This window comes from Indicator indicator, chromosome 32 (genome assembly GCF_027791375.1).
Source record: "Indicator indicator isolate 239-I01 chromosome 32, UM_Iind_1.1, whole genome shotgun sequence".
NCBI classification, from domain to species: Eukaryota; Metazoa; Chordata; class Aves; order Piciformes; family Indicatoridae; genus Indicator; species Indicator indicator.
The window spans coordinates 2,481,831-2,506,060 of NC_072041.1; the positions used below are offsets into that span (position 1 = coordinate 2,481,831).

At 52.2% G+C, this 24,230-nt stretch overlaps 1 protein-coding gene across 1 annotated transcript; it reads left to right on the forward strand.

Annotated features, from left to right (window-relative positions):
• Positions 1-23,141, forward strand: MXRA8 (matrix remodeling associated 8). Its single transcript, XM_054395032.1, has 10 exons — positions 1-49; positions 6,927-6,947; positions 7,850-8,158; positions 8,692-8,793; positions 11,067-11,525; positions 19,564-19,722; positions 20,315-20,345; positions 21,005-21,081; positions 21,860-21,937; positions 23,116-23,141. The coding sequence occupies exons 1-10, from the start codon at positions 1-3 to the stop codon at positions 23,139-23,141; spliced, it is 1,311 nt and encodes a 436-aa protein (XP_054251007.1).
• The last annotated feature ends 1,089 nt before the right edge of the window (positions 23,142-24,230 follow it).

The window sequence follows — 24,230 nt, forward strand, 5'->3', positions numbered from 1 at the left end:
ATGGAGCAGCTAACAAAACTCCTCCTGTGGCAGATTTTGCTTCAGCAAAGTAAGCTCCTGGCTGATCAGCATGATGGGACTTAGTTTGATTTCCACTCCAGAGGTTGGGGCTGGTTAGCTGCAAGCTTTTCATCTGTTCTCTTTGTAAGATTTCCTTCAGATTTCTAAGTTTCTGCAGTGTGAGGGGGAGGGAGTGGTGGATTTCTCTTGCTTTTTTGGAGAGAAGGGAGAGAAGGGTTTGAGGTTGGGTTAAGCAGTGCTCCAGCAGGTTTGTGCAATCTGTTTTTTTCCTTTCAATTACCTTGATCAGCAAATACAAACCCAGTGAACTTGAATGTGAGTAGAGTACAGCTTGCACAGATAGATTTGGAGGTTATTTTCTGCTTTTGAGGAGGCAGAAACAGCTGCTTTGGAGGTTATTTTATACCTTTGAAGAGGCAGAAACAGCTGCAGGGTGTGTGTGTGTGAAAGTGTGTTCAGGATGGGGTTAAAATCAGTGTGTGGAGTCTTTTTTTCCTCCCATGTCAGCATAAAGACTGAGACACAGGAATTCACTTTTGGGTAAGGTGCAAGAAAGGGATGAGGAGAAGCCTGATGAGCTTACAGTGACAGAATGGTTTGTAGGTTTGCTTTCATCACAGAGGTTTCTGTAAGAGCTAAAAGCAAATTCAGGGTCCTGAGAGCCTGGCCCTGAGGTAAACAGAGAATCCCCAGGAAGGCTTGGATGGCAGGAGAAGATCGGAGGATTAATTGCAAAATCCCAGTAAATCCACACTGGAAAATCTTTGGGCTCTAAGGAAGGGACCTCTGAGCAAAGGACCAACTACAGCTCGAAGAACAGGATGGAGAGACTTCATTCAGGGTGCTGACAGGAAGTGAGGAGCACAAGGGTTTTTTTTTTTGGGGGGGGAGGGCTGGTGAGTCCCCTGCTCTTCACAGTCCTGAAAATGAGAGGCTGTGGCTAGCCTGAGCTTCTCAGAATTCCTCAGCAGGTAGGTGGAGTAAGCTGAAGGGTTCTCAGTGCTTAATTAATCTAATTTCCATGTCACCCCAGGTTTGCAATGCCTCAAGGCTAGGTTTAGGAATTGGCAATGCATGGGATCAGTCAGAGGGACAGAGGAGTTCAAGTGGCTCAGCAAACTGTGTGTGAGGGTGGGCTAAGGCTGGAGAAGGAGGAGAGACCACATATTGTGATTCAGAAGCACCAACCAGTCCAGCTACTCCCCAGTGTGTGATTTTGTGGTGTTGGCAGAGCTTGGGGGGAGCAGCCAGGGCAGGAAGAGCAGGTTGGGTTGCTACAGAGCAGTGGTGGAGCTGTGGAGAGGCAACAGTGTCCCACCTAAGGATGGATTAGCCCTGACAGCCTTTTTCCAGCTGTACTTCTGAGAGATAAGTGTCCCTCTGCCAGACAGCCCTGATGGCTGAGTCCTGCTGTCCCCACACATTATTACATAATGAGTGAAGATGGGAGGGGGCAGAAAGGAGGAAATCTGTTGCCTTTCCATAGCTGCTGAGATGATCCCTTCTGGAGAGGAACCACACCCTCAAGTGTTAATGTCTTGCAGGGAGGAACAGCAGTGTGTTCGGAATGGCTCTGCAAACTATTCTGTGGGCCTAGAGCCAGCCTGAAGTACACAAAGCAGAGAAGGGTTTATAAAGCTGAGCTGTCTGTGAGAAAGTCAGGGCAAAGCTGAGAGGGCTCCTGGCTGCAGCAGCCAAGATGGAGCTTGGTTTCTTGTGCAGACAGAGGGCTTTTGCCCTCCTGCAGAGGCAGCACATTCTTGCTCTGTGCAGATTCATGGGCATGTTCCTACCTGCACTGAGGTGGTGGAGTTGTCAGGACTGGAGGGAGTTAATGGCTCTCCAGTCCTAACAGAAAGCAGAAAACTCTGCTCTTGAGAAAGTTTTCCCAGGAAGCTTTAAAAAAAAAATAAACAAAGACAGAGCCTTAGATAAAAGCCCAGCTCAGAGCCTGGCTTGGCCATCAGTTGGCTTTGTGAGGGGAACTTTGGTGTAGTGCAAAGCTTAGTTCTGCAGCTCCAGGCTGGCAGTGACAAGTAGTGGCTGGGAGATGTCCAGGTGGAGCTGTGTCCCCCACTATCTCCCTCCTGTGCCTCTTTGGGATGGGCTCAGAGGTTATTTGTGGTTCCTGTCCACTGAGTTTCATAAAACTGGCTACCAGAGGAGAGCTGAGCTCCTTGGTGTGGCTGTCACCCTGATGCTTCTGCATCAGAAACCACAATGGCCTCTTAGCTGCTGGGTCAGCTCCCTGAAGAGTCAGGATGGAGCCATTGCCCTTCTCCAGAAGGATTTGGAAACAGCTTGGGAGCACAGGCTGCTGGTTTTGCAATACTGTGTAACGGCTCTGCAGAGACCTTTAAATCCCCTGCATGGCCAATGGGATTTATGGGGGGACTCAGGAGCCATGACACATGCAGAGTTTGTGAGGGACATGTCCCAGGCCATCCCTCTGTGTCCCTAATGTGAAGGTGATGTTGCTTCCTATCTCAGAAGGCAAAAGGAGCTGGTAGAGAAGGTGTGCAGAGGAATAATCACAGAATGGTAGGGCTTGGAAGGGACCTCCAGAGATCATCCAGTCCAACCCACCCAGGGCAGGTCACACAGGAACACATCCAGATGGGTCTTGAAAGTCTCCAGAGAAGGAGACTCCACAACCTCTCTGGGCAGCCTGCTCCAGGGCTCCAGCACCCTCACAGTAAAGAAGTTTCTCCTCACATCAAGGTAGAACCTGCTGGGTTCCAGCTTGTACCTGTTGCTCCTTGTCCTGTCACTGGGCACCACTGAAAGGAGCCTGGCACCTTCATCTTGCCTCCCACCCCTCAGGTACTTATAGACATTGATCAGATCCCCTCTCAGCCTCTTCTTCTCCAGACTGACCAGCCCCAGGGCTCTCAGTCTTTCTTCACAGCAGAGCTGTTCCAGTCCCTTCATCATCCTTGTAGCTCTCCACTGGACTCTCTCCAGCAGATCCCTGTCCCAAAACTGGACACAGTATCCCAGGTGTGGTCTCAGCAGGGCAGAGGAGAGGGGGAGGAGAACCTCCCTAGGCCTGCTGGCCACACTGTTCTTGATGCACCCAGTGTCACCCTCAGAGGCTGTTGTTTGAAGCCACACACCTGGTGGATCATGGCACTCATTTCTCCAGTCACTTCTTTGTTCTACTTCCTTCCCACTGCTGCACTCTGGACTTCAGTGATGCTCCTTGCCTCCTGAGGCACTGCTCCAGGCAGCTTCTCTCTGCTGACATCACTGGCAAGGCTCTTGCTGAGTTCAGCAGAAGCACTGCAGGTACTGCTGGTGTTGTCATGTCCCATGGAGTGTTTGTGCCACTTGGCACTCAGGTCTTGCACTTCCAGTGCCTGCAGTCTCCTTTTCTGCTCTGGCAGTCTGTCATCCTCCAGGAAGAGGCAGAACTCAGTAGTTTTCTCAGGACCTGCTCCTACCTGTGAAGCAGACCCTCTGCAGGAGGAGAGCAGTGGTATTGTGGCAAGGCCCAAGAGACAGCCTTCTGAGCAGCTGCTCCAAGGACACTGCCTGGAGAGTGCCTAAGATGTCTTTCAGAGCCTGAGGCTTTTACTTCTAGCTTGCCTGCAGATTTTATGACTTAATTCCTCACTTGAGAAGTGTGTAGGATTCAAGGAGTGAGAGCTGGCTCTGCCTTTAACAAGGGATTAGGAAATGCTTTTGCAGGCTGCTTTCTTCTTCCTGTATTGTGTGAGCAGCAGAATCCTGCTGAGGCCTGCACAGAGCCTGCCAGGGGACAGCTGATAGCTGCCTTGTTGTGATTTTCTTGTGGGTACATCACACAGAGAGCACAAAGTGATTATCCATCACCTGGAAAGGGGAATTCAGAAATGACAGCTAACAGTGAGTTCTGGGGTGACAGCTGCTGAGCTGTTTGGTGGGTTTGAGGTCCCAGGTCCTGCACTCCTGTGACTGCAAATGTCTGAGCTTTCACAAGGTGCAGAAATCCTCCTTGATTTTTACAGTGGCAGGTTGGGAAGTGTGACTCACTTCCAGTCTTGTAGCTGATGAGCTGTGAGCTGTGCTGGGTTGTGGATATCTCTCTGTCTCTGTTCAGCAGCTGCTGTGTTGCACAAAGAATGACTTGAAAAAGCAGGGCTGGGGAACAGGTCCCCTTTGCTCTCACAGAGCAGAGGGAAGAGACTGAGAAGAGAGAAAGGCTTTAACCACTGCTCTGTGCTCAGGTTACTGAAGGTCACTTGGGTTAAATTCCATCTTCTCCAGACATGCACGGGATCAGAGACATTCCAAATTCCTTGGATTTCTGAGTGATCTCATCTACAGCCTTGTCAAATAACTTGGAGTCTCATCCATGGCTGGATGTACATCTGCAGATTTCCAGCAATGCTGGGAAGTCAGAACAAAAGGTTTCTCCTCCTTTGTCTTCTGGAGGTCCCATGCCTCTTGGAAAGAGCTGACCTTCCTTTCGTAGAATTCTTTAGGCTGCTAAAGACCTTCAAGATCATCAAGGCCAACCATTAACCCAGTGCTACCCAAGACTGCTGCTTAGCCATGTCCCTCAGCACCACCTCTCCACAGCTTTCAGCTCCCTCCAGGAATGATGATTCAACTACTTGGCTGCTGTGCCACTGTCTTTTTGACTTCTTTGAATGGTAAGAAGAGACAGGACAAGAGGAAATGGCTTCAAGTTGCATTAGGAGAGGTTTAGGTTGGATATGAGGAAAAAATTCTTCCTTAGAAGGGTTGTCAAGGCCTGGTCCAGGCTGCCCAGGGCAGTGGTGGAGTCCCCATCCCTGGAGGGGTTCCAAAGCTGTGGAGATGTGGTGCTGAGGGCCATGGTTGAGTGGTGCCCTGGCAGTGCTGGGTTAATATTTAGACATGATGGTCTTAGAGGTCTTTTCCAACCTAAATAATTTATGATTCTATTCCCTAGGGCAGGCTTTAGACCCAAAACTTCTGCCCAGAATCTGTGTGTGAGTGTTCAGTGAAAAGCCCTTTTTCTTCCATGTCTCATCTCTGTGCTGAACTCCAAATCAACATCTTCACCTCAGATGGCTTTTGTTCTACTGCACAACATCCCTTTAGCCCTGGGCAAAGTCACAGAGCAGGCAAGGCATCAACAGACTCTTCCCTTTTCCCAACAGGAAACAACATCTCCTGGACACTCAGGGGCGGCCCTAGGAATTCCCTGGAGGGTAACTGCCATGCTTCTTAGGGAGCTGCTAGCAGAAGCTTTGAGAGTGGAGATGAACCCCACAAGATGAGAACTTTCCTTACCCAAAGGCTGTTCCATCACAGACAGCTTCACCACTTCCCTGTTTTGCTGTGTTGGGAAGTGTGCTGGAGAAGTGCTGGCTGAGAGGGATCCAGCAGCCTAGCCTGGCAAAAGGGCCCTGTGAGTGGGACAGAGAGATAGGACCTGGGTGGTCCTTCCCATGCCAGTAGGGCATCTAAAAGGTCCCAGCCCTAGGGGTTGGTGCTGTTGTTATTTCAGGTCTGCAGCAGGCTGCTGAGCAGAGCACATTTGGAAGCCTTGGGTGGATACTTTGGTCAGAGTTATGATGCTGCCTTTGGGCTCAGTGGTTTTTACATTAACTTGCAAGAGGAAAGGAGAAAAGTGAAGGCATTCCTCTGGCTGAGCCAGGAGAGGATGTTTGTACAGCTCCAGATCCATTTGCTGTTATGGAGCAGAAATGCAAGGCCAAGGCTCTGGGAGCAGTGGCTGCACAGCCACCAGTTGCTGTTGGTGTTGTGCTGCTGTGTTGTTCCCTGGCTGCAGGAAAAGCAGCACCCTCCAGACACAGGGACACTGCTTTGTCACACTGATGCTGAGAGCTGAGATGGATTTCTCCTGGAGAAGGCTGATTTGGTGCTGTGGAAGAGCTTCATCACATTGCTGTGTTGTCCTCAGCTAAATCTAAGTCCTTGGCTTGCAGAGGCAGAGGCTGGCAGCTGCTTGTGTTTTTACCACCAGGCATTTTGCAGCCTGTTAGAGGAGAGCATCAATGATGGAATGAAAATGTTCTCTGTGTGATCTCTCTTCTATCCAGTACAGGCTTTCTCTGAGATTTTTTTTTCTCTTTCTGAAGCTGAGATTAGAAATGTTGGGAAAAAAAACCAAAACAACCCTGACATTTGGAGTCAGCCTCTGAGCTGGTGGTGGCTCAACAGATGCTGCTGCTCAGTTCTCTGGTGCTACTGCTCAGTGTTTTGTGATAGGAAAATGGAATGGAACTGAATTTATTTTCACTTCGTGCACTGGGGGAATGGTTGAACCAGCCCCAGCCTGGACTTAATTTATTCTATTTTGAAATGCATAAATTCCAGGGCTGGGAAAAAAAAAAATCATTGCCTTTGTTTGGAGGACACTGTGCCTATGACCTTAGCAAGACAAAACATCTAATGGGCTTGCTGGAGCCCACTTGGGCTTGACTGGGTAGAGAGATGAATGATGTCATTGTGTTGGGAAGCTCAGCTGGGCTCTCAGAGCTTGATGTCAGGAGACCTCCTAGACTCCTCCTACACAAAAAGCAGAGGGGACTGGAGCAGAGCAAGGCAGAAACAAAGGCCTTGGATCAGTTCTTGTAAAGCTCTTCCTGTACAGACCTGAGTCAGAGCTGCAGCTACATCTGGAGCGTTTCAGAGCAGGAGAGCCTGGGGGCATGGCCCCAGACTGCGGTGGTGTTTGTGCAGCACAGTGCTGCCAGCAGGCTGGGGGCATCAGGGTGAAGTACAGCAGCCAGGTCAGCTCCCTCCTCCCTGCACAGGTAGGCTCAGCACACTGCACATTGGAGCAGTGAATTGTCAGGGAAGGGAGGAATAGATGGAGTCACAACAGAGGAGGTGGCTGCTGACTGAGCCTTTTTGTCACCTCCCTGCCTTTTGTTGTCAGTAACAATTCTTTCCCTTTGCTTTGACAGGTTCTGTTCATTCATATTCAGGTGAGTGACATCTCTGATACCTGCCTGCTTTTGTCACATGAGGAGAAATGAGATTCCATGACATGCACTGAGGGTTTCCTTGCTGACTTCCCCAGGAAGTTCTCATGAGCCACTGTCTCTAAACTTTGATTAAACTGGGGGTTAGGATTAGGAAGGGAGGGGAGGGCAGGTCAGATCCTACAATCCTGGTGGCAGACACTGTGGATATTGCTTTCCCTGGATGCAGTCACTGCTTTTAAAGGGTTTTCTGGTGTGTTTCATAGATTCATAGAATGGTTTGGGTTGGAAGGCAACTTAAAGGTCGTCCAGTTCCAACCCCCTGCCATGGGCAGGGACACCTCCCACTAGCCCCAGGTTGTTCAAGGCCTCATCCAGCCTGGCCTTGAACACGTCCAGGGAAGAGGCATCCACAGCCTCCCTGGGAAATCTGTTCCAGTGTCTGGAAAGAATTTCTTCCTCGTCTCCAATCTAAACTGGCCCTCCTCAAGCTTCAATCCATCCTCTCTCGTCCTCTCACTCCAAGCCCTTGCCAAAAGTCCTTCCCCAGCTGTTCTGTAGCCCCTTCAGGTACTGGAAGGCTGCTCTAAGGTCTCCTTTGAGCCTTTTCTTCTCCAGGCCCAACTTTCTCATCCTGTCCTCATAGGGGAGGTTCTCCATCCCTCTGATCATCTTTGTGGCCTCCTCTGGACCTGCTCCAGCAGCTCCATGTCCATCTTATGCCTGGGTCACCAGAACTGGACTTTCTCCACGAGAAAGCTCTCTGTTGACCTTTAGAGTTTCTTTTGGGTAGCAGGTGTGCAGAGCTTCTAGAGCCGGTCTGAGTCCTGCTCTGCTGTCATCTTCATTCACCTTCTACCTCTGCTTGTATCTGTTTTGGTTGGTTCTCTGCTCCTGGCTCTCAGTCCCAGCTGATGCCTCCAACCCAGCCAGCGTGGTAGTGTCAGTGTCCAACATCAGTGCTGCCCTGGGCTCCCAGGCCGTGCTGCCCTGCAAGAGTCACCGCATGGTGTGGACCCAGGACCGGCTCAACGACCGCCAGCGCGTGGTCCACTGGGATGTGCTCAGCACCTACTATGGAGACAACAAGATGGAGAGGCTCTGTGACATGTACTCAGCTGGAGATCAGCGTGTCTACAGCTCCTACAACCAGGGCAGGATCCTCATGCCCCAGAACGCCTTCGCGGATGGCAACTTCTCCTTGGTGATCAAAGGTACTGAGCAGCGCCTTTGGGCCCTGTGCTGTCTGCAGAGGGGAGGGTTCCTGGCTCCCTGAGCTGTGGTTTTCAGGGAAAGTGGATGTTTCACAGAGCATTCTCTAGAAAGTGATCAGTACCAGGTCAATGAGGCTCTCTGAAGCACTGGCAATGGTGTTTAAGTTCCCTTTGAGACAGTCCCATTTCAAGAGACTTGGAAACAACTCACTGCCTGAAAGTCACTTGGGCTTCTTCTGGACCTTTGGCTGTGTTTTGGTTCCTAGTAAGCCCAAAATTGTCAGCCATGCTCTTAGCTAAACCTAACCCAGCTCTCTTTCCATCTATTAATACAAATACATCCCAATAAATGAATAAAGTCGTTACATTAGGTGCTTTAGGCTCTGTTTAGCCCACCCTGGTGATAGGGATGAGTTAGAACCAGGTTATATCAAGAACCTTTTGCACCCAGACAAGACTTTGGGAGGCAGGAAAAATGACAGAAGCAATCATTACCTCAGTACAAAGCATTTAACTTCTCCTCTCTTCCCTAGGTGTTGCAGAGAGTGATGAAGGCATCTACTCTTGTAATCTTCACCATCACTACTGCCACTTATATGAAACTGTGAAAATCCAGCTAAGTGTCACCAAGGAAGGTAAGTGTGGCAGGCAGCTTGGTGTTCCTTTCAGAAAGGGATCTGCTCTGGAGTCCAATGGCCACCAGAACTACTGAATTCACAGTGGGGCTCGTAGTGTGGATGCAGAGTTTTGCCTCTGCATTCTCATTTGCAGGTCCAGGGCATAAATGCCACAAAAGGCCTGGAAAGCATTTAGAGATGGAGCTCACTCTGCTGTTTGCTCTCAGATGCCCTCAGGTTCAGTGCCAATTGGTGACAAACTCCCCAGGAGCCAGCAATGGTTGCTGGCAGCCCAGAAGGGGCTGCATCCAGAGCAGGGAGAGCAGCAGGACAGGGAGGGGATTCTGCCCCTCTGCTCTGCTCGGACTCCACCTGCAGCACTGCCTCCAGTTCTGGTGCCCCCAGCAAAAGAGGGACAAGGAACTGCTGTAGAGGGTCCAGACAAGGCTATGAAGATGATCAGAGGGCTGGAGAACCTCCCCTGTGGGAACAGGCTGAGAGAGTTGGGGCTGTTCAGCCTGAAGAAGGCTCTTGGGGGACCTTAGAACAGCCTTCTACTACCTGAAGGGGCTCCAGCAGAGCTGGAGAAGGTCTTTTGAGAAGACCTGGAAGTGACAGGACAAGAGGGGATGGATTGAAGCTTGAGGAGGGCAGATTAAGACTGGAGATTAGGAAGAAATTTTGTCCAGTGGGGGTGGTGAGACATGGAACAGGTTGCCCAGGGAGGTTGTGGATGCTCCCTCCCTGGAGGTGTTCAAGGCCAGGCTGGATGAGGCCATGAACAACCTGCTCTAGTGGGAGGTGTCCCTGCCCATGGCAGGGGCTTGGAACTGGATGATCTTTAAGGTCCCTTCCAAGCTAAGCCATGCTGTGATTCTATGACACTTTCTTCCCTATGTATCTTTATGAAGCGTTCTCCTTTCTTGGCATGTGCCCAACACTGTGTGGAGCCTGTTCAGTGCCATGTTTGCTGTAGGCAGCCCAATTACTGCTCCAGCAACAGAACATCTCTGCTAACAATCCATCAGCAGTCATCTTAGCCACAAAGTTGTGCCTTGTACATTGCTTGGTGAGCTTCCCCTGAGAAGCCTGTAGTTAAAAAGCCTCCTCAAGTTACCACACCTTAACTCCAGCTCTAAAATCAAGCTTCTAAGGGCAGTTGGCAGCTGCAGTGTGTGCCACCCATGCCACACACTCATCACTACCATGTCATTAAAATCAACCTTTGCGGAGCTGGGGCTGATGATGCTGGGAAGCTCTTGAAGGGCTGAGGGGATAGCAGCAAACTGCATCTCTTCTGCTGCTCTTCTGGCAGCTTTTATGCAATAGAAACACCCAGGCAGGCCTGAGAGCCCCAATCTGCTCATCTGTCTTGCTTCTTCTGTTACTCCTTTTCAAGAGCAACTATAAAATGCTGCTTCTTGAACTTCTGCAGTAATTAGGGCATTTGTGGGTAGAAAAGCATTTCCTGCTTGGAGGTTTGGGATGCAGCATAGTGAAGATGAAATCTGTTATTCTCATTCCATTCTTAGTCTGCAGAGAGAATGTTCTTCCTGCTTTCTGAAGCAAGGAGATGAACTCACAGCTCCAAGGAAAATGGTCTGGGTTAAACTGACCCAGGATGTAGAAGTTAAAGGTGGAATTTCTTCAATAGCTGCTGAAGCAGGTGTGAACAAGGCACACTGCCCCTAGGGCACTTCAGGATTCATAGAGTCACAGAATAGGTTGGGTTGGAAGAGAACTTAAAAGCCAGTTCCACCCTACTGCCATGGGCAGGGATACCTCCCACTAGGCCCAGGTTGCTCAAGGCCACATCCAGCCTGGCCTTGAACACCTGCAGGGAGGAGGCATCCACAGCCTCCCTGGGCAACCTGTTCCAGTGTCTCACCACCCTCACTGGAAAGAATTTCTTCCTCATCTCCAGTCTAAATCTGCCTTCCTCAAGCTTCATTCCATTCCCTCTCATCCTAGCACTTCAAGCCCTTGTCAAAAGTTCCTCTCCAGCTCTCCTGTAGCCCCCTTCAGGTCCTGGAAGGCTGCTATAAGGTCTCCCTGGAGCCTTCTCTTCTCCAGGCCCAACTCTCTCATCCTGTCCCGATAGGGGAGTTTCTTCATCCCTCTGCTCATCTTCATGGCCTCCTCTGGACCCATTCCAGCAGTGCAGTCTGTGGAAGGGACATGATAGAGGCTAGCAGGGTCTGAGGGCACTCTGGGGTGTGCCTGGGTGCCCTTAAGCCCAGGCCAGGTGTGTCAGGATGCCCTGCCCAAGGTGGCACATCTTGTCCCCGCAGCCGAGGCCGCCAGCGAGTACTGGGATGGGGAGAAGCCTGTGATTGTCGCCCTGGAGGGCAGCACAGTGACGCTGCCCTGCGTCAACCGGAACCACATCTGGACGGAGCGGCACAGCGAGGAGGAGCAGCAGGTGGTGCACTGGGACAGGCAGCCCCCGGGGGTCCCTCACGACCGTGCCGACCGCCTGATCGATCTGTATGCCTCGGGCGAGCGCCGCTCCTACGGCCCCCTCTTCATCCGCCAGAAGATGAACGTCACTGGCGCCGCCTTCGCCCTGGGGGACTTCTCCCTGCGGATTTCACAGCTGGAGAGCGCGGACGAGGGCACTTACTCCTGCCACCTGCACCACCACTACTGCGGCCTGCACGAGCGCAGGATCTACCAAGTGTCTGTGACCCAGCCGGCTGGAGAGAAGAAGGTGCTGGTGAACCTCACCAATCACATTGCCCCAGCCCTGGGTGAGTGGCCTCTGGGAGTGGTTCTGCTGAGTAAGGGGGAGAGAAGGATCACAGAGTCACAGTGCCACAGGGTTAGTCACAGCACCGCTGCAGGGTCAATCAGTCAGCACCGCAGGGTCGGTCAGTCAGAGCACCACAGGGTCGGTCAGGCAGAGCACCGCAGGGTCATAGCACCACAGGGTCGGTCAGTCAGTCAGTACCACAGGGTCGGTCAGTCAGAGCACCGCAGGGTCTGTCGGTCAGTCAGAGCACCACAGGGTCATAGCACCACAGGGTCGGTCAGTCAGAGCACCACAGGGTCATAGCACCACAGGGTCGGTCAGTCAGAGCACCACAGGGTCTGTCGGTCAGTCAGAGCGCCGCAGGGTCGGTCAGTCAGTCAGAGCACCACAGGGTGGGTCGGTCAGTCAGAGCACCACAGGGTCGGTCAGTCAGTCAGAGCACCTAAGGGTCGGTCAGGCAGGCAGAGCACCGCAGGTCGTCGGTCAGGCAGAGCACCGCAGGGCTGTCGGTCAGTCAGAGCACCGCAGGGTCGTCGGTCAGTCAGAGCACCGCAGGTCGGTCGGTCAGTCAGAGCACCGCAGGCTCGGTCGGTCAGTCAGAGCACCGCAGGCTCGGTCGGTCAGTCAGAGCACCGCAGGCTCGGTCGGTCAGTCAGAGCACCGCAGGCTCGGTCGGTCAGTCAGAGCACCGCAGGCTCGGTCGGTCAGTCAGAGCACCGCAGGCTCGGTCGGTCAGTCAGAGCACCGCAGGCTCGGTCGGTCAGTCAGAGCACCGCAGGGTCGGTCAGTCAGAGCACCGCAGGCTCGGTCGGTCAGTCAGAGCACCGCAGGCTCGGTCGGTCAGTCAGAGCACCGCAGGCTCGGTCGGTCAGTCAGAGCACCGCAGGTCGGTCGGTCAGTCAGAGCACCGCAGGCTCGGTCGGTCAGTCAGAGCACCGCAGGCTCGGTCGGTCAGTCAGAGCACCGCAGGCTCGGTCGGTCAGTCAGAGCACCGCAGGCTCGGTCGGTCAGTCAGAGCACCGCAGGCTCGGTCGGTCAGTCAGAGCACCGCAGGCTCGGTCGGTCAGTCAGAGCACCGCAGGCTCGGTCGGTCAGTCAGAGCACCGCAGGCTCGGTCGGTCAGTCAGAGCACCGCAGGCTCGGTCGGTCAGTCAGAGCACCGCAGGCTCGGTCGGTCAGTCAGAGGACCGCAGGCTCGGTCGGTCAGTCAGAGGACCGCAGGCTCGGTCGGTCAGTCAGAGCACCGCAGGCTCGGTCGGTCAGTCAGAGCACCGCAGGCTCGGTCGGTCAGTCAGAGCACCGCAGGGTCGGTCGTCAGTCAGAGCACCGCAGGTCGGTCGGTCAGTCAGAGCACCGCAGGCTCGGTCGGTCAGTCAGAGCACCGCAGGCTCGGTCGGTCAGTCAGAGCACCGCAGGGGTCGTCAGGCCAGGTCAGTCAGTCAGAGCACCGCAGGCTCGGTCGGTCAGTCAGAGCACCGCAGGGTCGGTCGGTCAGTCAGAGCACCGCAGGTCGGTCGGTCAGTCAGAGCACCAGGGTCAGTCAGTCAGAGCACCGCAGGTCGGTCGGTCAGTCAGAGCACCGCAGGGTCGGTCGGTCAGTCAGAGCACCGCAGGGTCGGTCGGTCAGTCAGAGCACCGCAGGGTCGGTCAGTCAGGCACCGGTCGTCAGTCAGAGCACCGCAGGCTCGGTCGGTCAGTCAGAGCACCGCAGGCTCGGTCGGTCAGTCAGAGCACCGCAGGCTCGGTCGGTCAGTCAGAGCACCGCAGGCTCGGTCGGTCAGTCAGAGCACCGCAGGTTCGGTCGGTCAGTCAGAGCACCACAGGGTCGGTCAGTCAGTCAGAGCACCACAGGGGCGGTCAGTCAGTCAGAGCACCGCAGGGTCTTTCGGTCAGTCAGAGCACCACAGGGTCGGTCAGTCAGTCAGAGCACCACAGGGTCGGTCAGTCAGTCAGAGCACCGCAGGGTCAGTCAGTCAGTCAGAGCACCACAGGGTCGGTCAGTCAGTCAGAGCACCACAGGGTCGGTCAGTCAGTCAGAGCACCACAGGGGCGGTCAGTCAGTCAGAGCAACGCAGGGTCTTTCGGTCAGTCAGAGCACCACAGGGTCGGTCAGTCAGTCAGAGCACCACAGGGTCGGTCAGTCAGTCAGAGCACCGCAGGGTCGGTCAGTCAGTCAGAGCACCGCAGGCTCGGTCGGTCAGTCAGAGCACCGCAGGCTCGGTCGGTCAGTCAGAGCACCGCAGGCTCGGTCGGTCAGTCAGAGCACCGCAGGGTCGGTCGGTCAGTCAGAGCACCACAGGGGCGGTCAGTCAGAGCACCGCAGGGTCGGTCAGTCAGTCAGAGCACTGCAGGGTTGGTCAGTCAGTCAGAGCACCGCAGGGTCTTTCGGTCAGTCAGAGCACCACAGGGTCGGTCAGTCAGTCAGAGCACCACAGGGTCGGTCAGTCAGTCAGTCAGAGCACCGCAGGGTCAGTCAGTCAGTCAGAGCACTGCAGGGTTGGTCAGTCAGTCAGAGCACCGAAGGCTCAGTCAGTCAGTCAGAGCACCGAAGGCTCAGTCAGTCAGTCAGAGCACCGAAGGCTCAGTCAGTCAGTCAGAGCACCGAAGGCTCAGTCAGTCAGTCAGAGCACCGAAGGCTCAGTCAGTCAGTCAGAGCACCGAAGGCTCAGTCAGTCAGTCAGAGCACCGAAGGCTCAGTCAGTCAGTCAGAGCACCGCAGGCTCGGTCAGTCAGAGCACCGCAGGCTCGGTCGGTCAGTCAGAGCACCGCAGGCTCGGTCGGTCAGTCAGAGCACCGAAGGCTCAGTCAGTCAGTCAGAGCACCGAAGGCTCAGTCAGTCAGTCAGAGCACCGAAGGCTCAGTCAGTCAGAGCACCACAGGGGCAGTCAGTCAGAGCACCGCAGGGGCGGTCGGTCAGTCAGAGCACCGCAGGGTCTTTCGGTCAGGCAGAGCACCACAGGGTCGGTCAGTCAGCCAGAGCACCACAGGGTCGGTCAGAAGATCACAGGATGCCCCACATTGAATAGGCCCCAATTAATTTTGTAATGTGGTGGGTTGAAAATTCCCCCCTCCTACCTCCCCAACATTAAATTTGCCAGACCAGCTCAGCTGGAAGCAAATGGATGCTGGATTTACAAGCTAAAACTTCAATCCGCAATGGAAGGCAATGAATATGTACAAATGTACAATATTTACAGGGAGTTACAATTAATGAACAGCACAAGGACCTCCCTGGTCAAAGACCAGGGGAGCTGCAACAGCTTCTCCCTTCCCTGCCTCCTCCCCTACCTCCCTGTACACAAGAGAGGAGAGACAGAAGCAGAGAAGTTAATACCAGTCAAAACAATGCAGCCAAGGTCAAGCAGAAGCCAGTTAGTATCTCCCGGCCTGAGGAAGTGAGGAGAGAGAGCAAGATTGTTTTGGGACTCAAATCTTATGGTAGATCTCTCTCCAGTGGGATTGTTTAGAAAGATCATTATTTTCCTTTTTACACCCAATAGTGATTCGTTTACATTTTACTACTTTCTGTTCAAGATCTGTGAAAGAATTTAAAGGCATAGCCTAAAACTACCACACAGGATCACAAAATCACAGCACCACAGAGTCACAGTAACACAGTGGTACATTAGAGGTTGGAAGGGACCTCCAGAGATCCCAACCCCCCTCCCAAAAGCAGGATCAGCCAAGGTAGTCCACACAAGAACACATCCAGGTGGGTTTTGAAAGTCTCCAAAGAAGGAGACTCCACAACCTCTCTGGGCAGCCTGCACCAGGGCTCCAGCACCTTCACAGTAAAGAAGTTTCTCCTCATGTTGAGATGGAACTTCCTGTGGGCTGGGTGTCAGGAGGGAGGGGACAGGCTCTGCTCAGTTGCACCCTGTGATAGGACAAAGGGCAGTGGATATAAACTACAGTACAGCAGGTTCCACCTCAACATGAGGAGGAAATTCTTCACTGTGAGGGTCACAGAGCACTGGAACAGGCTCCCAGGGCTCACAGTCTTTCTTCACAGCAGAGCTGTTCCAGTCCCTTCATCACCCTTAGCTCTTCACTGGACTCTCCAAGAGCTGCCTACCTGCTCAGAAGCTGGACAGAACCTGCAAGTAACCCAACCTGCCAGGGCTGTCTTGGTTTGGCAGTGCTGCAGGAACTTTCCTTCCTGAGCAAAGCCCCTTGCAGTGTCAGAAGGAACAGCTTTAGCTGTGTCCCCTGTGGGCAGTGAAGGCTCAGCTGGGCTGAGAGCACCACACAGAGGAATGTGCCGAGTCGGTGGGAACGTGGAAGGAGCTGAGACATCCGGAGTGCCTGCTCCAAACCCACTGCTGCTGGGAGCCTGCTGGCACAGGCCCCTGCTTCTGGAGAGCAGGAAAGGGCTGAAATACTGCCCCATTCCATGGCAAACCCTATAGAACCCTTCTGGGATGGATCAGGAAGCCAAAACGAAAGATCAGGAGATAACCAAAGCAACCCAATGAGCTTTTTGGAGCAAGCAGCTGTAGTTTCTGGCACAGCTCCAAGGCCTGGAGCCATTTCCAGACAGGAAACTTCCTCCTGTTTTGAATGTAAGCATGAGCTCCATTCTGCTCTCCATCTCAGCACTGCAAACGTGGCTGATTTCTACTAATGCAGAGCATTTTCACTCCGCAGTTTTGGAGTAAGTGATTCTGGCCTGGCATCTCTTGTGGCTTGTGCTTGTTGATAAAACATCCCCAGTCCTTTGCCAGCTTGAAGAGCCAGTGGGCCACAGAGCCAGCACTTGTAGGGGGCTGTCTTGGTGGAGAGCTCTCCATGTCTCCCAACAGAAGAATAAAGGCACTTCTGGTCTAACTCTTTTTTTCCCCCCTCACTGTTAGAAATCATTTTCATAGATCCAGAGAATGGTTTGGGTTGGAAGGGATCTTAAAGATCATCCAGGACAGGGACCTCTCCCACCAGCCCAGGTTGCTCAAGGCCTCATCCAGCCTGGCCTTGAACACCTCCAGGGAGGAGGCATCCACAACCTCCTTGGACAACCTGTTCCAGGGTTTCCCCATCCTCACTGGAAAGAATTTCTTCGTAATCTCCAGTCTGAATCTCTCCTAGCTTCAATCCATTCCCTCTCATCCTATCACTACAAGCCCTTGTCAAAGCTCTCCCCAGCTTTCTTGTAGCCCCCTTCAGGTTCTGGAAGGCTGCTCTGAGGTCTCTCCAGAGCCTTCTTTCCTCCAGTACCAGATTGTGTGAGTGGCTTGGAGGCAGATGGACCATGCTGAGATGTACTGACAGATCAGATCTTGGCTACAGAGCAAACCTGCATCACCTCAGCTTGAATTCTCCTGTAAGCCTAGGATGAGGAGCCTTTGTGATATCACCACCTTGGTGATGTTATTCCAGGAGCAGACATTCATCACCTGTCTCAACAGTTCCTCTGTGCCTCAGTTTCCCCAGGTATGAACTGGGATATCTTCTTCTGCCTTCCTGCTGCTGCACTGATGTTTTGTCCAAGCACCAGGAGAGGTATTTTTAGTATTGCTTGACTGAGTAAACCAAAGGAGGTCCACAGTAACTGAACCTCTCTTTCCACTGTTTGTTGTTACAGTGACCTCCCCAATGTTGACTACAGTTTAACTCAGCTCCTACCCTGCCTCACAGTGTTGTGGGAAAGCAACAAGCCAGGAATAGCCTCTAGTTATGTTTGCTGCTCTGGTGGCTACCCTCTCATTGTGGCAGCTGCTGGAGAAGCCTTTCAGGATGCAGAGATCAGTGAAAGCAGAGCTGTCACTGGTACTGTTTGCAGCTTTGCAAGTGGGGGTTTTTTGGGGGGGGGTTGCTATTTTTTTAGCTCAGCACTGGTGAAAACCACAGTGCTGGTGCTCAGCACATGGCATCTAGCAGTGCCAGTACAAACTGGAGTGTGGCTGGAGTGCAGGGCTGGGCTGCCCAGTGAAACCTCTGTATTTTCTAGCACTGCTCTTAGCATTAGCAAATGGTCAGCTCTGCTTTCCAAGTGTCCACAATCATCTCCACCCCAAGCACTGCATCCAGTTCTGGGCCCCCAGCATAAGAGGGACCTGGAGCTGCTGGAGCAGGTCCAGAGGAGGCCACAAAGATGATCAGAGGGCTGGAGAACCTCCCCTGTGGAGACAGGCTGAGGGAGTTGGGGCTGTTCAGCCTGGAGAAGAGAAGGCTCCAGGGAGACCTTAGAGTTGCCTTCCAGGACTTGAAGGGACTACAGGAGAGCTGGAGAGGGACTTTTTAGAAGGAGTGTTAGGATGAGGGGCAATGGATTGAAGCTTGAGAAGGGCAGATTTAGACTGGAGAGTAGGAAGAATTCTTTCCAGTGAGGGTGGGGAGGCACTGGGACAGGGAGGTTGTGGATGTGCCCTCCCTGGGAGTGTTCAAGGCCAGGCTGGATGTGGCTCTGAACAACCTGTGCTGGTGGGAGGTGTCCCTGCCCATGGCAGAGGGGTTAGAACTGGATGATCTTGAAGGTCCCTTCCGACCCAACCCATTCTCTGTATGTTACTTGATTTTATTGCTGCTGGGTTGGTGTTTTTAAGTGCTGAAAACAAACTGCCTGACAACCTGGACCCAGTCACCATGGCAGCAGCTCCAAACCTCAACGTTTCTCACATGAGAACATATCTGCTAAGTGCTGCTCTGGCTTTTGGGATATTTCCCCTCATCTTTCCCCTTATTGCCTCTAACTAATCTACAGGTTAAACATCCAGGAGAATGGTGGCCAGACCTCCACACTGGTTCTCTGTGATTGTTCCCTGCTTAGGGGGAGAAAGTGTCACTTTCAGCTGCGTTCTGAAGAGAAAAGCCTCTTCCAGCACAGTGTGCCTCAGGGATTTGCAGTGCCTGGGCTGGAATCGTCCATTCCTCTCCCTGTTGTAAGGAGAAAAGTCTCTTCCTCTTTCTGTGTGTAAAAAGTTGACCTATTTATCTGAGAGCTGCAAAAATGTTCTACTTAAAAAGGTTTTGAGCTCCCCTTCGCTGCGCTGTGGAAATGCAAAGCTGCTGCACCCACAAATGGAATGGAATCTTGGCTTTATTTCTGGTGTGTGTGTGCTGCTTTTTCTTTCTTTATTTATTTTATTGATTTTTTTTGTTTTGTTTTAATTTCATTTAAAGGGAAACTCATTCTTTGGTTTTGCAAATTCCTCCCACTCTGTAAATTACAACCCTTGGCAGGGAGGGGCTGCTTCATGCTTTAAGCTGTCTGGAGTCGAAGCAACATGGTTATGTGTGTTGTAAGGGACCCAGAGGAGGCTTGTGTTACCCTGCAGAAAGACTTGGGGCTGTCTAGTGTGGCTTCTTTCTCCTCAATAAATGACTACCCTAACCCTAGACAGGCAGCAGGAAGGGAATCAGAATCATTAAGGTTGAAAAAAGACCTTGAAGATCAGCAAGCCCAACAACAACTTAACTCCCACGACCACTGCAGTCACTGAATTTTTCATGCTCCTCCTGGGAAGTACAATGGTCCTGGGAAGAGCACAGGCATCTTCCCTCTGCCAAGTGTCTGGAGAAGAGAAGACTGAGAGGGCATCTCATCAGTGTGTATAACTATCTGAGGGGTGGGGGGCAAGGGGAGGGGGCCAGGCTCTTTTGGGTGGTTCACAATGATAAGGAACAACGGGTTCAAACTTGACCAGAGAAGATTTCACCTCAACAGGAGGAGAAACTTCTTTACAGAGAGGGTGACAGAGCCCTGGAACAGGCTCCCAGGGGGGTTGTGGAGTCTCCTTCTCTGGAGACTTTCCAAACCCACCTGGATGCATTCCTGTGCAGACTGTCCTAAGGGATCCTGCTCTGGCAGGGAGGATTGGACCTGATGATCTCTTGAGGTCCCTTCCAACCTCTGATACACTGTGAGACTGTGAAAGGTGCAGCAGGTTGTAAATTAGGCAGCCATTTGCCCTTCCCTTCCTGCAGGTCAGAAGAGTTTCTCTCTGGCCACGTTTTGGGTCCATTCCTGGTGCCAGGTGTGAATGTGCTTTGCTCTGGATGCCGTGAAAATCACCAACCTGCTTCCCTTTCTCTCCCATCAGATCCAAATGTTGTCAGGGGCCACAATGTCATAAATGTCATCATTCCTGAGAGCCGGATGCACTTCTTCCAGCAGCTGGGCTACATCCTGGCAACTCTGCTGCTCTTCATCATCCTCCTCATCGTCGTCGTCCTCATCACCCGCAAGCGCCGGCAGAGAGGTGAGTGCAGGAGAAGCCCTGTGCTGCTTACAGGGGCATCCCATGGCAGCAGAGCCCTGGCTGATGGCAAGGAATGAGTGCAAAGCACAGTGCTGAGAGCAGTGATCCTCTCCTGGATCCTCTCCTGCAAGGCACAATGCAGTGATCCTCTCCTGGATCCCCCTCTGGTGTGTTCTTTGCAGTGCCACATTCATCCTTGTGTGTGTGGCAGGGGATTAGCACCAGCTCTGCCTCAGCTTCAAACCATTCCCCCTTGTCCTGTCCCTGGACACCCTCATGAGAAGTCCTTCTGCAGTCTTCCTGCAGGATCCCTTCAGCTATTGGAAGGCAGCTCTAAGATCCCCCTAGAGCCTTCTCCTCTCCAGGCTGTACCACCCCAGCTCCCTCAGCCTGTCCTCACAGCAGAGGTGCTCCACCTCTGGTGCTTCACATCCAGGTGAACCCTCCTGGATTCTTGTGCCTTGGGGGACTGTGGAGGTGACCAGTGTCAGCAGCACAAATAGACACTGTGAACACTTCCTTGGTGGTGGTGTCTGGGAGGGCTTGGCTGGACTGGGTCCCACTGCTCACTCTGCTGCTTCCCCCTGTTTAGGTTATGAGTACAACGTGAAGAAATATGGAGAGTAAGTATCATTACAGGGTCTGTTACTTGGGATTGGAGGGTGTAAAGATGAGCTCATGACCAACCTTCAGCTGTCACTGAGAGCCTAAGGCAGTCAGGACCTGGTTAGTATGAGTGCAGCCAGGTAAAGCAAAGGCTGTTGGTGGAGTTCATTCATTGCTTCCCAACAATTCATAGATTCACAGAATGGTTTAGTTTGGAAAGGACCTTAAAGCTCATCCAGTTCCAGCCCCCTGCCATGGGCAGGGACACCTCCCACCAACACAGGTTGTTCAGAGCCACATCCAGCCTGGCCTTGAACACCTTCAGGGAGGAGGCATCCACAGCCTCCCTGGGCAACCTGTTCCAGTGTCTCCCCACCCTCACTGGAAAGAATTCTTCCTACTCTCCAGTCTAAATCTGCCCTCCTCAAGCTTCAATCCATTGCCCCTCATCCTAGCACTCCTTCTAAAAAGTCCCTCTCCAGCTCTCCTGTAGTCCCTTCAGGTCCTGGAAGGTTGCACTAAGGTCTCCTTGGAGCATTCTCTTCTCCAGGCTGAACAGCTCCAACTCTCTCAGCCTGTCCCCATAGGGGAGGTTAGGGGGGTTAGGAAAGCAATTGTGAAAAAGTGTGAAAGGAGCTGTGCCAGCAGCCATGTTTCACTGACCTTTCCCTTTCAGGAAGGATGTAAACCTCAAAGAATTTACAGTTGACACCACAGATCTGACTCACCAGAAAAGTGAAGACATCAGGCTGGGTATGCATCAGCTGCAACTCTCCCCAAAGCAGCTCCAAACCTGTTAGAACTGAGGATGCTTTGGCAGCATTTGGATGCCCATTTCAAAGTGATTTAAGCTCCTGATTTTAAATGGCAGCTTTGAGAATCTCAGCCCCCAAGGCAGTGCAAGCAGAGGGACTGCAGCTGGGGAGGGCACTCCTGATTTGGGAGTTTAACTGGAGGCAGATTGATGAGGCTGGTCAGGAACCAGGCACAGCTGCTTCTGTTTCACCTGGAGTTTTGGGGGGGTTCTTTGACATGCACCTGGAAGGCAAATTCAAGTGAGTGCAAACCAATGTGGGATGAGAGCAAGACAGCATCTAGGGAAGAAGATTCCTCAAATTCCAGCAGTTTGTATAGGAAAGAGAACCAAGGCAGGTCTCCAGTCCATCTCCTCTGTGCCTCAGGAGAACTCTGCTGTGAGCAAATTCTTTGAGTAGCTGCAGCAGTCATCTTCAGGTGAGCTGCAAATAGACAATCCAGAGCTTTCTGACACTGGCTGGATGAGTCTGTGGTACCTATGAGGAGCTGGAAGCTGAAGTATGCATAACTGATTAGTGCCAGGGGCAAAAATGAAGTCCTTGCAGCTTTCCTTTTCCTGCTGAGTAAGTCCATGAGTGACTCCTGGAGATCATGAGAGCCCAGGCCTAGAGTGCTTCAAGGAAGGATTGATCACATAGCTGCCTTGGCTCTACAGCTTTGTTTTCTTTTAATGTCCTAATGGCTGTCTGAATTCCACTCCTCCTCCCTGACACAGATTACAAAAACAACATCCTGAAGGAGAAGGCTGAGCAAGCCAGAAGCTTCCCAGCAAAGAACATCGATTTAGACAAAGGTAATGATCATTTGCTTCACCCTAATTGGTGGCTGCAGGAACCTTGTGATGGGTTAAAGGAGGGAGGAGGGAAGGACACAGTTTAGCAGGGAGCTGACCAAGCCACAGCCAAATGAGGAATGCTAAACACCATGGCAAATGGCAGCAGGAATGAGAAGCTAGATCCCTGCCTATCCTTTCATCAGGGAGCCACAAGATGCAAGCAGTGATTAGGCTTTTGAAAGCTTTTGGCGTGGCACAAGTAGAATTTTTTTTCTTTCTTGGAAGAAAAGGAATGCTTGGCAGGGTTGGAAGAGCGCAGGCTGTGCTGTAACCTTAGAGGGAGATGTAGCTCAAAAATGTCCTGGCATGGTGCTTGAGAAGAAAACACTGGGCAGGAAAGAGTGTTTGGAGTTGGGTAAAGAGCAGTCACTTACTTCATCCAAAAAAAGCAAACAACTCTCCTTCCCTAGGGCTTGAATCTCCTTTTTCTTATCCAGTATTCATAGATTCATCAAATAGTTTGGGTTGGAAGGGACCTTCAAGATCCTCCAGTTCCAACCCCCTGCCATGGGCAGGGACACCTCCCACCAGCCCAGGCTGCTCAAGGTCTCATCCAACCTGGCCTTGAACACCTTCAGGGAGGGAACATCCACAACCTCCCTGGGCAACCTGTTCCAGTGTCTCCCTACTCTCACTGGAAAGAATTTCTCCCTAATCTCCAGTCTAAATCTGCCCTCCTCAAGCTTCAGTCCTGGCTGTCATGAATGTTAATCCTGAGTGTTACGAGCATTAATCCTGAGCATGATGCCTCTTATGCAGGGTCACACTTCTGTCAAGCAGTGCTTGGAAGCAGTTGGTAGGTTCCATGACTCCTTTCATAAGGATTTAGAATACAATAAATGTGACTAAAAGATCAAGAAGGGAATGGTCTGGAGAGTCCATGAGTTGTCTTGGACCTGCTGTCCTTGATTTGGTCCTCAGGATATTTTTTTGCCCGTGTTCTGCAGAGGTGATCTGTGCAGTGATTTAGCCACAGGAACTCTCACTGTGGGCTTTGTGCAGAGGGTACTGGGGACAGGGCTGACTGCCAGTGGTCACTGGTGACTGTGTGGCTAAGTCCGTACTGCGCTGTGTGCTGCTTTGGATGCTTTGAAATCTCTCTTCAGGCACTGACCTTCATTTCAATTTGCTTGCAGATTTCAGGAAGGAATACTGTAAATGAAGACATTCCCAAGCTGCTGGCTGGCCCAGAAGCTTCAACCCAAGAGAGAGAAATGGAAGAGAGATGCCTTTTCTTCAATTTTTGTCCTTCCACTTACCACAGATGTGGTTTTTTTTCCACACAGACTTTCCCCCCATTAAGCACAAGGGGCTTGGCAAATGCTTCTTGACAGAGTTTAGACTGTCTTGTGTGCACTTAGGATGGGTTTGGGTTGCCTGTTTTTCTTCCTCTCTTCTCCCAACCCTCCACCCCCCTGTTTCTTTCTTGATATTTGATTTTTATGAGCTGAATCAGCAGACCTTTTGCTTTGATGTTACTGCTTTAAATAAACCAACCTGCAGCACTACCCTTCAGCCCTCATTCTATCAGGCAATTTTTTTTTTGCCATGTTTTGTATTCCCCAGAACAGTAACAGCAAAGCCTGCTTGAGATCTCTCATGGACTGGTGTAAATCAGTGTCACACAGCACTTTACACACTCCAGCTGCACCCCTGCACAATGTAAATACCTCAGTTTCTGAATGGGGGAATGTCAATATCCTCATTTTCCAGGGTAAAGCAAGGCACACAAATGACCAAGGGTAGGGCTGGGATCAGCTCCAAGGAGTTCTGGAAGCCTAACTCTCTATTTGTGACTCTGAGCTTGATTTGTTGATTTGTTTTTGTTTCACACAGAATCACAGAACGTTAGGGGTTGGAAGGGACCTCAAAGATCCTCCAGTCCAACCCCCTGCCAGAGCAGGAGCACCCAGGGCAGGTCACACAGGAACACATCCAGGTGGGTTTTGAATGGCTCCAGAGAAGGAGACTCCACAACCTCTCTGGGCAGCCTGCTCCAGGGCTGCAGCACCCTCACAGGGAAAATGTTTTCCCTTCTGTTCCCATGGAACTTCCTCTGCTCCAGCTTGCCCCCAGTGCCCCTTGTCCTGTCCTTGGACATCCCTGAGCAGAGCCTGGCTCCAGCCCTTCACATCTTTATCAACAGCAGTGTGGGCACCCTGGGGCTCCTGTGCGCAAGAGCCCCAGCACCCTCAGCCTGGCCTCATAGGGAGATGTTCCACTGCCTGCAGCAGCTCTGTGCTGGACTCTC

Bases quoted from the DNA above. Each gene is read 5' to 3' on its own strand.
- MXRA8 (XM_054395032.1), top strand. From the start codon at position 1: ATGGAGCAGCTAACAAAACTCCTCCTGTGGCAGATTTTGCTTCAGCAA. The intron at 11,526-19,563 runs GTGAGTGGCCTC...CTCTCCCATCAG, and splicing joins TCACATTGCCCCAGCCCTGG to ATCCAAATGTTGTCAGGGGC. The intron at 21,082-21,859 runs GTATGCATCAGC...TCCCTGACACAG, and splicing joins AAGTGAAGACATCAGGCTGG to ATTACAAAAACAACATCCTG.